General features: G+C 39.3%; 1 protein-coding gene across 1 annotated transcript in view; it reads right to left on the bottom strand.

Annotated features, from left to right (window-relative positions):
- The window catches only part of EXT1 (exostosin glycosyltransferase 1), a 316,389-nt gene that overhangs the window by 20,882 nt on the left and 282,104 nt on the right, over positions 1 to 13,403 (bottom strand). The window contains exons 5-7 of the mRNA XM_055546353.1: positions 6,196 to 6,328; positions 2,300 to 2,418; positions 756 to 851 (exon numbers count right to left, since the gene is read on the bottom strand). Coding sequence (XP_055402328.1) covers positions 756 to 851; positions 2,300 to 2,418; positions 6,196 to 6,328 — 348 coding nt within the window. The remainder of the gene's footprint in view (positions 1 to 755; positions 852 to 2,299; positions 2,419 to 6,195; positions 6,329 to 13,403) is intronic.

The following is a 13,403-nucleotide window of genomic DNA, read 5'->3' as shown; positions in this document are numbered from 1 at the left end:
CAGTGTAAATCAACTATGTGTGCTGTGCTTAGTCACTCAGTCATGTCTGACTCTCTGTGACCTCATGGACTGCAGCCCGCCAGGCTCCTCTGTCCATGGGATTCCCCAGGCAAGAATACTGGAGTGGGTTGTCATGCCCTCCTCCAGGGGATCTTCCCAACTCAGTGGTCGAACTGAGGTCTCCTGCATTGCAGGCAAATTCTTTACCAACTGAGCCACCAGAGAAGTCCAAATCAACCATACTTTAATAAACTTGGTGCTCTGTGATGACCTAGAGGGATGGGAGGGAGGCTCAAGAGGGAGGGGATATATGTATACTTACAGCTGATTCATGTTATATGGCAGAAACCAATACAACACTGTAAAGCAATTATCCTCCAATTAAAAATAAATTTAAAAAATACATAAGTAATAAGGACCTATGTATAGCACAGGGAATAATATTCAACACTCTATAATGACCTACATGGGAAAAGAATCTAAAAAAGAGTGCCTATATGTATAACTGACTCACTTTGCCATACAGCAGAAAGTAACACAATTGTAAATCATCTATACTTCAAAAAAAAAAAAAAAAAAATCCCATGGCTATCAAAGTGGAGGACAGTCAGAGACAGGTATAGTTTTGGAAAAGTAGTCCAGGGCCAGCACCTCCCAAGGGCAGGAGGAAGATGGCAAAGGCCAACACCCAGGTGCCCCATTGCAGAAAAGAAGATTCCATGCTGATTCCACAGTGAAGTCCCCTAGGGTCCTACCTTGCTTTCTCCTTCAATGACAATGACAGGCACAGAAGTGGCAGGCCAGCGGTGTTTGGCTGGAAGGGGCTTGTCACAATTCCATAGAACTATGATCTGAAAGGGATAAGGGGTCATCAGATGGCTTGGTAAGGCTGGATTTACATAGGCTTCCAACCCAACATTTCTTCTTAAAGACACACACAGAGAGAGAGAAGACGGTGTTCTAAGCAAGGCAGAGAGGCAGACCTCAAAACTGTATTTAAAGTGAGTCCACTCCACTCTGTACACCCGAAACTAACATAACACTGTAAAACAACTATACTCCAAAAAAAATTTTTTTAAGTGAGTCTACTCCCACACAACCCCCAGAACCCCATCACTCTAACAACCAAAGAGAGGGGACAAGAAGGGTAACCTAAGAAAACCTATGTCAAGTGGGTAGGAGAAGGCTGGGGAGGAAAGAAGGCATGCCAGGGTTGTTGGCTCTTAAAAAAGTGGTTTTCTAAATTCTGGTGTCTTATGATGAGGAGGAAGATAACAGCCTTGATCAAACTAAAGAAAAATGCACACTGAACATCTGCTATGAACTTCACTCCAGCAGGCAATGTGCGAGAAGGAAGAGAAGTCAAGATCCGACTTCTCCAGGATGGCAGCTTATTTCCTGTGGCCTTATTATTGCCAATAAATGTGTTTAGCCCCCAAATGCAGCCTTCAGTGTGACTCCATTCTTTTCTCATATGTAAACCTTCTCGTGTAATTTACAATTCAGAAAAACCACTGTTAAGAGTAGGAGAGCAATGCTAATTTGGAAAACACTGTTACCATAGATATCATCTTCTGCTCCCAATTTTATAATTAGTCCCAGCGGCTGTGAAAGAAAAGTTGACGCCTCCTGACGCCAACGAGTCAGTTTCTGCTGTTGCAGCTTAGTTTTCTGGGTCCTTTCAGGGGCCTTTCTGAAGTTTGTTTTTCACTTTGACACTTAAAGATGAAATAATGTGTGTATATATTCTTTAAAGAGTGTGTTGGGGGACTTCCCTGGTGGTTAGTGGTTAAGACTCCTCACTTCCACTGCAGGGGGTGTGGGTTTGATCCCTGGTCAGGGAACTAAGATCCCACATGCCATGGAGCATGGCCAGGAAATTAAAATAAAAAAAAAAAGAGAGAAATAATGCCGCTTGCAGCAACATGAATGGACCTAGAGATTATCATACTAAGCGAAGAAAGTCAGAAAGAGAAAGACAAATACACACAGTACTACTTATATGTGGAATCTTAAAAAAAAAAAAGAAAGAAAAGGTATTGGTATATACTTCACTTTACCCCAGGGCAAAGATCTCTTTGTAACCTACCCATTACCTGTACCAGATTTCACTTCCAAGAACCTCTAAGCTGATGAAAAGAGAGTAACAAGGCATGACAAATGAAAGGGGAGTAAGAGGGCAGGACGTGAGATGAGTCCCTGGGAGCCAGTGTGTAGCAGGGAAGGAGTGGGGGGGTCTCTGGTCCACCAAGCGGCAGGGTGCAGGCACTGGGTCAACCCTCCCTACCTCCCCACTCACCTGGGCACAGTACTGGGACTTGGCTGCAGCCACGAGGAGTTTCAACACTGGCTGGGACTGAGAGACCAGGGGGGTCACCGCATGGATGACTGCAGTGAATTTGGAGGGGGGCTTTAAACCTGAAAGAGCAAGGGCAGAGCAACCTAATGAAGCACTGAGAAACAAGACTTCGAAAATTATTCCTCTCTGCTCCATCGCCTCACCCCAGAGCTAATGTTCCCTTCTCGCATATTTTTCCTCTGCCTCTTATGTCTTGACAGAACAAAAACAAGGTGAAAAGCTGCTAGTGAACTGCTGCCTGAGTTTAGAGACCTGGATAATTTACAGTTCAAGGCCCATTTCCAGATTTTTCCTTTGATGGCCTTTTCCTTCCTCCCTCGGGGATACATCTTTGATCTCCCTTCTGCTTTTTAGGCACCCAGAGTCTAATTATACACATACACATAACATTACTCACCACTCTTTACTCAAGAAAGGGTATAACCATAGTTACTTACATCCTAGGCTGGATTTTAGTAAAGGTGCTCTCTCTTTCAGGGTATTTGCATATATCTTATTCTTAGTGATGTAGTTAAAGGGCATTTAGGTTGCTTCCATGTCTTGGCTATTGTAAATAGCACTGCCATGAATGCTGGGGTGCATGTATCTTTTTGAATTATGGTTTTCTCCAGATACATGCCCAGGAGTAAGATTGCTGGGTCACAATGGTTGCTCTATTTTTTAAGGGACCTGCATACTGTTCTCCATAGTGCCTGCACCAGTTTACATTCCCACCAACAGGGTAAGAGGATCCCCTTTTCTCCATACCCTCTCCAGCATTTACCGTTGGCAGGCTTTTTTGATGATGGCCATTCTGACTGGTGTGAGCTGATACCTCATTGTAGTTTTGATCTGCATTTCTCTAATAACTGGTGGTTTTGAGCATCTTTTCATGTGTTTTATGGGCATCTGTATGTCTTCTTTGGAGAAATCATTATTGAGATCTCCTGCCCACTTTTTGATCGGATTGTTTGTTTCTTTGATATTGAGCTGCATGAGCTGTTTGTATATTTTGGAGATTAATCTCTTGTTGGTTGCTGGCTTTGCAAATATGTTTTCCTATGCTGCCATTTTGAAAGGTTTTTGCCTGATCGCTACTATTTCAGATCATAACCAGCAAGTGGTCAAGGTTAAAAGGCCAACATCCAGAGCCCAAGTGTCTAGGTCTGAAGCCCAGTTCCATCACTGAGTGGTGGTGGGATCATTACTTAACCCTCCGTGTTTCCACAGCAGTGAAATGGGACTGATGGCAACAGCAACAAGGTTACAGGGTTTTTATGAAAATGCATTTAAATGAGTTGATGCATACAGAGCATTTAGAACAGGACCTGCAAACGCCAAGTGCTCAGCGTGAGCTCACCCCCACCATCACCATCACTGCCACCACCATCATTATTTTGGGGTGGAAGCTGCTCTACTCCCAAGAAATCTCTTCTTTATGTAGCGGGGAAACACAGCCGAGAGAAAAAGCATGTGGTTCAGACCTCTGCCAACCGTGTGCTCTGAAGCCCAAGGTGGAAAGGTATCACACACGTGCAAAATAACAACTGCCTCCAAAGAGAAAGCAGTGAGGTGGCTTCTTCTGCAAATGAGTCTTTTCCTGAGAACTCACTGAGAAACAGGAGCCAGGTTAAAAGCCTCTTAAAACTTCATTAGTGGGGACATATGTACACCTATCGCTAATTAAAGTTGATGTACGGCAGAAATCAAACCAATATTATAAAGCAATCATCGTTCAATTTAAAAAAAAGAATTAAAAAAAAAGAAAAGCAGACTAAGAAACATTAATACTATGGTAGAGCTCTTATTAGACTATTAGAATAAGCAGTCTTTATTGATGATAGAACAGCTTTTATTTTGGAGGGGAGGGGTCGTGCTGCCAATAAACTTGATTAACATTTAAAACAAAAGGAATAAATGTGAAATCCAAAATTCATCATGAATTATAATGAAAATAACAAATTAAATTTTAGAAAACTTCATTAGTATAGACCCACTAATTTCACATTTTAGCAGCTTAAATATGACCAAGACAGTGAAGGGACACTGGAGTTAAGCTTTGAGAGTGACTGATAAAGGGAAGAATTACAGTGTATACCTCAAAGAATTATATGGATCTTTTGCAGAGAAAACGCCATCATCTGACTAGTACTTCAGTTTCATGTTGGAAAGAAACTAGCTTTCCCACTAGTGAAATACACATTTAAGGCTTTGCCAAGTAAGAAGAATAAATATGATGTAGGGGGTTCCCTTAACAGTAAGGACAAGTCACTGCTTTTAGACTTTCCTGTAATGGTTTAAGAAGCAACATTTACACACTTCTAATGTGCTAACTCGATTGACTCCACACAAAAATCTGGAGTCTTCTTGCCACATCAACTTGAAGGATGCTTTATTATCCCAAGGTTTCTCAAATTTGGAACTGTGACTGAAGGGAAATGTCCAAGATGTTACCAACATTAGAGCAAATGGGGCTCCAAATATTGGGGCAGCCAAAAAGTTTGTTCAGGTTTTTCCATAAGATGGTGCAGAAAAACCCAAATGAACTTTTTGGCCAGCCCAATACATAAATGTCTATGGCAATAATGGTAGCCTTTTGTAAAGCTTCATCTCTCCACCTGTTTCCTTTTCCTCATTATGACCAGCCTAAAAGTTGCCTGGAGAAGGAAATGGCAAGCCACTCCAACATTCTTGACTGGAAAATTACATAGACAGATGACCTTGGTGAGCTATAGTCCGTGAGTTTGCAAAGAGCAGGACACGACTGAGCGACTGAGCACAAAAGCTGCTTGAGAGCAGAGCTTATATCTCCTTTGACTTTTTATTCCTACCAGTGCTAGGTGGTAACCTAGCACTGCATTAACACGGCACAGAAGAGGAGCATAATAAGTGTGGAATGAAGTGCATAAGTTTGTCCTCTGTCCTATATTCTTAAATCTTTTCCCTTTCCCTTTATTAGTTTGGTTTTTCTTTATTCTGAGACAGAGAAGTTAGGATCTTGGAGAAAAAAAAATGTAGGAAGAGCTCTCTTAGATTCATTTTATACATGATAAGACTCAAAATTATAGCAAACTCATTGTCATGTTGGGGCTTCCCTGGTGGCTCAGACAGTAAAAAATCCACCTGCAATGCAGGAGACCCAGGTTTGATCCTTGGGTTGGGAAGATTCCCTTGCAGAAAGGAATGGCAAAACACTCCAGTATTCTGGTCTGGAGAATTCCATGGACAGAGGAGCCTGGCAGGCCACAGTCCATGGGGTCGCAAAAGAGTAGGACATGACTGAGCAACTTTCACTTAGATTACTTAGATTGTCATGTTCAGAATGATCTGTAATTTGGGGAGCCTTTTTCTTAAAAAGCAATGACTCTACTAAACGTAAAGAACAGCGGCTCAGATCAGGAATGAGTTTTTCACTTTGCAAGGCTCTGCTGGAAGGCAATGGCACCCCAATCCCATGGGCGGAGGAGCCTGGTAGGCTGCAGTCCATGAGGTCTCTGATAAGAGTCGGACACGACTGAGCGACTTCACTTTCACTTTTCACTTTCATGCACTGGAGAAGGAAATGGCAACCCACTCTAGTGTTCTTGCCCGGAGAATCTCAGGGACGGGGGAGCCTGGTGGGCTGCTGTCTATGGGGTCACACAGAGTCGGACACGACTGAAGTGACTTAGCAGCAGCAGCAGCAGCTGGATTTATAATTCATGACCTTGATAAACCATTTAGGACAGGGCTCTAGAAAGCAGTCTCCAACACAGGGTGTTACAAAGACACTGCGATGGAATAAAAAAATCGAGGGACTTGAGTTCCGAACATTTGGAGGGTAAACCAGAAAAGCTCTGGGGAAGGCATTCACTTACCTAAATTAGCATAGTAGTAAGGGAAATCTCCCAGATAAGATGAATACTGTGGTAGGACGAACAATCCCCCAGGATGTTTGTTCCATATTAAACTGTTGCGTGATATGTGCTTGAATATTCTGTCCTGAATAATCTAGAAAACAAAAACATTGGCATATGGTGAGGAGGAGACTCTGATGGTATCTAATGAGGAACACATTCAGGCCAAATTTGAGGGCTGATGCCAGTAAAAGTACTGGGTCTACCCCCACCCCCCATTCTCCAATGATAAAAATGTCTGGGATACATAGAAAGTGACAGAGTGTTGGAAGAGAAGGAGAGAGAGAAAGGAAAGAGATGGTTAATCCAATTTTCTAATTATACTTCAGTTTCACCATAAATTCTTTCTTGTCTTTCTCTTGTTAAGTCCGTGCTCCTTTCAAAGTAGTGTGTAGAAGAGTTATTTTCCTTAATGGCTGATCTTCTAACATGAAGATTTGGTTCTCAGTGCACAGAGATGTCCATGTAGAGATTGAGCTGGGAGCATCTTGAAGGCATGCACATTCTATAAGCAGCTGAGCTTTTGATCTGTTCCTTTAATTCAGGAGGCAGGTTTATTTGTTTGACATAGTTTCATTGCCCTTTCAAATTCAATTGTAGGACTTTGGGGGTACTAGTTAGCTGCAGGTTTTCTAACTTTAATCTCAGAAAGTAGTGAGTTAACTAACAATTGCTCAAAACAACCTACATAATAGGACAAAAACCATGGCATATGAAGACTAATAATAGCCAAGCTAGTTCATTAGTTTCTTTGGACTTGAAGACCTTGCAGATCATTAAATTCTACATTTAGAGTCAAACATTCCCCCATCCTGAATCATTTGTCAGATGAAGGTGATTAGTCTACTTTATAGATTTCTCTCTGTGACTTTCAAACTCTTGTAATTATACCATCTACTCATTAAGATATGATTTGGCAAATAATTAACTTGATACAGAATTTCAAGTTTTCAGCAATTTTTTTGTGTGTGTGTGTATGTGTGCTTAAAAAAGAGAAGAAGCCTACTATATATCTCTAGAGATTTAAGACCAAAATCATCATTTTCCGGGTCCCCATTTAATGCAATGTGATTTAAGTACAGACCATTTTAGTTGGAGTTGTATTACTTGCTAAGGTTATTACCACCCTCATCTCATCCCATATGGTGGCTAGACAAGTAATAAAGTGAGCTACACTTATCTTTACAAACCTTATCATGTTTATATTTTTTAATAAGAGAAGAAAGGAAGCAAGGAGGAAATTTAGAACTCAAATATCTTAGTTCAATGATTTCTGCAGTTTCTCTTTTCCTTAGATCAAAACTTCTTGTTTTATATGACTTGGCAGAAGTTTCAAATTTGGGGAAGATTTTAGAAACTTCACTCAAATGTTAATGTTTGTTCTTTGTGGTACAACAGAGATATGTTAAAATGCTGTTGTCTAGGCATTAATTGTCATGGTTGTGAAGAGTTTTTACATGGTTTGCAATTCCACTTTGTACACCATTTATTCCAGTTTTTAATTATTTGTACTTTCCTATTCTACTGTCTACTTATTTTCCTTTATAGGTTTTCATTCGGGTCCTTTTTTTTTGCTTCCCGAATTTATACACCTTCAAGCATGTGGTCACTTAAACTCTGGATATCAAGACACAGAACACATTGATAGAAGACTGTCATACATCCAACCTACATACAAGTGACACAGAACTCAGAGATGTCACAAATTGAATCCCCATTCACTTTGGGTCTCTGGATGGTATGAATCTCAGTGTCGACTCTTTTTGGTTCAGTATCACAACACTGCCATCTTTTTGAATTCAGGGATATGATAAGTCATAGTATTCTTCTGAAATACCAAAAAGCACATTATACGCTCTTCAAATAGATCTTGACAGGGCAATATCAAAAAAGGTAGAAGAGCAATAACAAATGTTGAATATAATCCAGGTCAAGCAGTCTGCCACCTTTATGACTTACTATCCTCATATGTAATAAGCAGTAAAATATCACATTAATTACAACAACCTCCAGAATCTGTTAGGAATAGTTGCCTAAGTCTTCATACTTATGACTTCTTTTTTTTTTTTTTGCCTTAAAAAAATCTCATTCCTGTGTTCATTGTCTAAGCATGGATTTTCCCATTTTTACACAGCTATACTACCATAAGTATTATATATTACAGATCTTTCCATATTATTAATAGTATTCATGGTTTACTTATCCTAAATGACCAATAATAGTGCAATTATTTCCAGGCAAATCAGTGAACATATTTATGAGCTAAAACTTGCCACATTTAGGACTGATGCCTTAAGATTTTGTCAAAGGGTATGAACACTTTAAAGGCTGTTCATATGTACTGTCAACTGTCTTTCTGAAAGGTTGATATCAACTTGGCTTATCAAAAGTTTGACACAGGGTTATTGTTACCATCTTTCTAAATTCCATATATATGCATTAGTATACTGTATTGGTGTTTTTCTTTCTGGCTTACTTCACTCTGTATAATAGGCTCCATGGTAACAATAACCCTGTGTACGAGACAGCAAAAGAGACACTGATATATAGAACAGTCTTATGGACTCTGTGGGAGAGGGGGAGGGTGGGAAGATATGAGAGAATGGCATTGAAATATGTATAATATCATGTATGAAACGAGTCGCCAGTCCAGGTTCGATGCACGATACTGGATGCTTGGGGCTGGTGCACTGGGACGACCCAGAGGGATGGTATGGGGAGGGCGGAGGGAGGAGGGTTCAGGATGGGGAACACATATATACTTGTGGCAGATTCATTTCGATATTTGGTAAAACTAATACAATATTGTAAAGTTTAAAAATAAAATAAAATTAAAAAAAAAAAGTTTGACAGATCTTATTTTACCAAATAGAAAGGTCATTTCGTCCCTCTCCTAATGCCTAAGTCTCCCTAATGCTACACTGGACAGCTTCCTGGATCCTTGGTACTCACTCTTAATTGTTGTGGACAAAGACGTCATATTTAAAGGTTGGATACTATAAAGAAAATCAAAACACACAATCACGAAAAATTTACACAATTTTTTTTCCGTATAGCCCCACATGGTACCTTCAGTAAGGATAGTACTTCTTATTAATGTGAATTCAAAGGGAAGAATGACAGGCTCCTTATTTTTCATCTTTATGTGCCATCTATTTTTAAAATCATAGACTATTGGTTACAGGCTACAGCCATTCTAGGCGACCCTGACTTGGTCTTTTGACAAATGCAGCGTTGCCTAATACATGCAGGGCTGCCATATGCCACCTTGCTCCAAACTAATCTTCTATTTCTATTCTCTCACTGATTTTAAATTTTCATTGTGCAGCAGCATCAGCAATACTATGGTCTGAATGTGTATGGTTAGAGATAAGTGAAGAGAGAAATGGAGACTCCTTCATAGAACTTCACTTTAAATTGTGCTTTCCAAGTTACCATGAGCTGTCCTCATGTGTTATGACAATTTCACACCCTTTTCTTTTGCTCAGGCTGATTCCAACTGAGTTCCTAGGGTTCAGCCCTTAGTGCCAAGTTACTGTCATACAATATTCTGACAAATAATGGAATCCATGAACATTATTTTTGCAGCATTTTATCACTGTTCCTATCCTTACTTCTCAATCTGCACCAAAAAAACAAGCTCCAAAGAGCCTAGCTCTTATTAAATAGCTCCTTAATTCTAAGGTGCAGAATTTGGAAATTTCAATCAGCCTGGAAATACTAGCCAAATCCCAGGCAGGACAGAGTGTGACACAGTCGAATGTACGCACAACTTGACCCTGGTGTTAGAAGGACGAAGCATCCTGTTTCCAATTTTATCTAAGCACTGCTACAACTCTAAGGCTCATAATCTCCAAAGAGCAAGTAATTCCCTTCCCGTGACCCAGAATACAGCACAGAAGCAAGAAAAAGCCGGAGTGTAGAACATCCCCTTAGCAAGAGACCTTCGAATCTATGCTGTCCAAGGGTAATGCCGAATAATCCTCAGACAGCAGGCACTCCAGCAGGGACTGAAGAATTCACATTATCCAAGTTCTAAGCCAAGTAGGAATTTTTGATTTGTGATAGTTAAATCGTTCTTATGAACATTGTTGGCTGTTTATCTGTGTATGTGGATGGCATTTTCTGCTATTTTTCTCTGCTTTTCTGTTTACACTGGATCCTAGGGTAATTTGAGCTCTGATTTAAAAAGGGAAACTGGATGGTATCTCTCATGCAATTCAGTTGAGAGGTCAAACTGTTACAATCCAATTTTGGAACTATATGAGGGGATTTTGACAGTTGCTATAAATTTGAATGAAGTATATGGTTTGTAGTGTTTTAAAAACAACTGTGTTTTCTCTAAAGAACTGCCTGGCTCAGATCCAAGGAGAAGTAGGCCTTTCCAGGCACAGAGATGAAAACAGCTTGGCTTAAGATCCTATGCTGATGAATATAACATATCCAACTGCTATTATAGGATAATTGAGCACTGCTAAGTTAGCAGGCAAGAGACCAGAGCTATGCAATAAACCATACTCAAAAGAAACGGAATTAATGAAATACCATCTTTCATCTGGCAAATTAGCAAAGTTGTGCATGTTTGTTTTAATTATGATCCTGAAGGTTGATAAGGTTACAGTGAAAGAGGGTCGTTCCCAGATGGCTTGTGGGAATCTAGATGGATACAACCTTTCTGAAGAGTAATTTGGCAATACATATCATGAGCCTTAGTCATGCTTGGACCCTTGGCCTGAGTAATCCTATTTCAAGGACTCCATTCTAAAGAGATAGTCTAAGATACACATGGAAAGTCATTGATTGGATAAAGGGCTATCTCTATCTAAAAAATAAAAAAAAGAATGAATGAATTAGAGACAACAGTAACAGTCAACCATAGCAGGTCAGTTAATAAATAGAGGTTCACCAAGAGATGAAATATAGGGTGAAGAAATGAAAACACGTGGTCTCAGTGTATAGCCAAAGATGCATAAAAGTGGCATGTGGAAACATTGAGGAAAGAATAACTTAAGAAATCTATTGTGGGAACTCCCTAGTGGTCCACTGGTTAGGACTCCATGCTCTCACTGTCAAGGGCCTGGGTTCAATCCCTGGTCTGAGAACCAAGATCCCATAAGCTGTGTGATGTGGCCAAAAAAAAAAAAAAAAAAAAAAAAAATCAAATAAAAATGTAAAAAAAACCCTGTATTGGGACAAATACAGAATAATTGGTTAAAAAAAAAAAAAAAAAAAAGGATGGTTTAGGTTTTTCAACACAGATCACATACAAAGTAAATTGCATTAAAAAAAATTAATTGGCTATACTCCAGTACAAAATACAAAGCTTTAAAAAAAGTGTGTGGGTGCATGCTAAGTTGCTTCAGTCATGTCCAACTCCCTATGACCCTATGGACCTGCCAGGCTCCTCTGTCCATGGGATTCTCCAGGCAAGAATACTGAAGTAGGTTGCCATTTCCTCCTCCAGGAGAATCTTCCTAACCCAGGGATCAAACCCACATCTCTTACATCTCTAGCATTGGCAAGCAGGTTCTTTACCACTAGTGCCACCTGGGAAGCCCCAACATGAAAATAAATACTAGAAAATTGTGTATGCAGGTTATGCATAAATAAAATTATGAGTCAAAAAGTCCTTTCTAAATAGTAGCAAATGGAAAAGGCACAAGTGAAAAGACTTCCCAATCATAAACAAAACAGAAAGGCCTACTACAAATTAGGGGAAAATATTTGTAAGAAAAGAATCAAAGGGTTAATATTTTTCATATAATAAGCTCTTAAAAATTAATGAGAAAATTTTGTGGCTATTTCTATTCCTTTCTTTGTGAGCTGCCTGAGCAAGAAATACTGAAAAATCTTTCTTACTAAAATCTTGAGAAAATAATGATTTATCAGTTTGAAGGATATAATGTCCAATATGGTGAAGGTGAAAAAAAATAAAAATAATTAAAATAAGTTCTCTCATATAAGCTGAAGGGAATATAAATTAGTTAATTCTATTGCAGGAAAACTGACAATTCATGTAGAAATCTTAGCATTTGGCATATTCTTTGAATCAGGACTTCGAATTCAAGGATTTTATCCTAAGAAAGTAATCTTGAACCTGCATAACAATTCGTCACTGAGGCTATTTTCTTCAAGGACGTGTATAACAATGAAAAAACAGAACAACTGCAGTAGTCTCAAATGGGGATTAATTAATGGAGTTAAATGATATTATGAATGGAATATTGGTCATTAAAATAACTACAGAAAAATCTAATGAGATAATCTTAATATATTATTAAGGAGAAAAAACAGGTTATAAACTAAGTATGGAAAGACTCTTCTTTAAATTAAAAATGACAACATATTTATGCATTTGCATAGAAAAAAATGAATATATATATGTTTATATGTGTGTATATATGTCAATAGTGAATTGTACGGATAGATTATTTTATTTTTGTGCTCTAAGTATTTTCCATTATTTTCTAAAAGGAACATGCACTTCTTTGATAAAAAGCACTCATTCCAAAAAAAAACAAACCAGCAACAACAACAAAAAATCTAAACACAATTCACATTCAACTTTCCTTAAGAAGGTTCTTAGAAGAGTCTTAGATGGAGGACATGATCAAAAACAAAAGGTAGAATTTATTACATGTTCAAATCTGCTGCTATGAATGCAAGTGAAACTTAATTTTCATTGAGGAGGGTGATTTGGATGAATAAGAGGAATTTGCTTGTAATAAAGAAGCCCTTGGAAGGCATTCTACCCTGTCCCCGTTCATGGGTGGACCTGGGTACTAAATATCTTTTCACTAAGTTCCATGATGAAATCAGTGCACCCAGAGAGGACACTTTGGTAGAGCCCAGCCCCATGAGAGCAGAAGCCAAGGCCAGGCTTCAGGTAGGTAAGTGTCCCAGGGTGACTGGGGTATGACCAGCATTGGCTCTGGTACCCAGGATGGCAAGACAGCAGTGATATGCACAGAACAGGATGACTTCCATTTTCTTGGTATATCTCAGAATGATCATACTGCATACTCCCAGGACATTACCTTCTGGAGCAGTAATCACATTTCCAAAGAAAATACTTCGAAAGTGAGGCCACGAATGCCCCCACCTCATGTTACAGACACCTCAGAATTACCTCGCTGCTGGGCTACACCTGAGAACCTCTGCTTTGCTTC

This window comes from Bubalus kerabau, chromosome 14, assembly GCF_029407905.1.
Source record: "Bubalus kerabau isolate K-KA32 ecotype Philippines breed swamp buffalo chromosome 14, PCC_UOA_SB_1v2, whole genome shotgun sequence".
In the NCBI taxonomy this organism is placed as follows: Eukaryota; Metazoa; Chordata; class Mammalia; order Artiodactyla; family Bovidae; genus Bubalus; species Bubalus kerabau.
The sequence above is the reverse complement of the archived record's forward strand: the minus strand, read 5'-3'. Positions and strand labels throughout refer to the sequence as shown.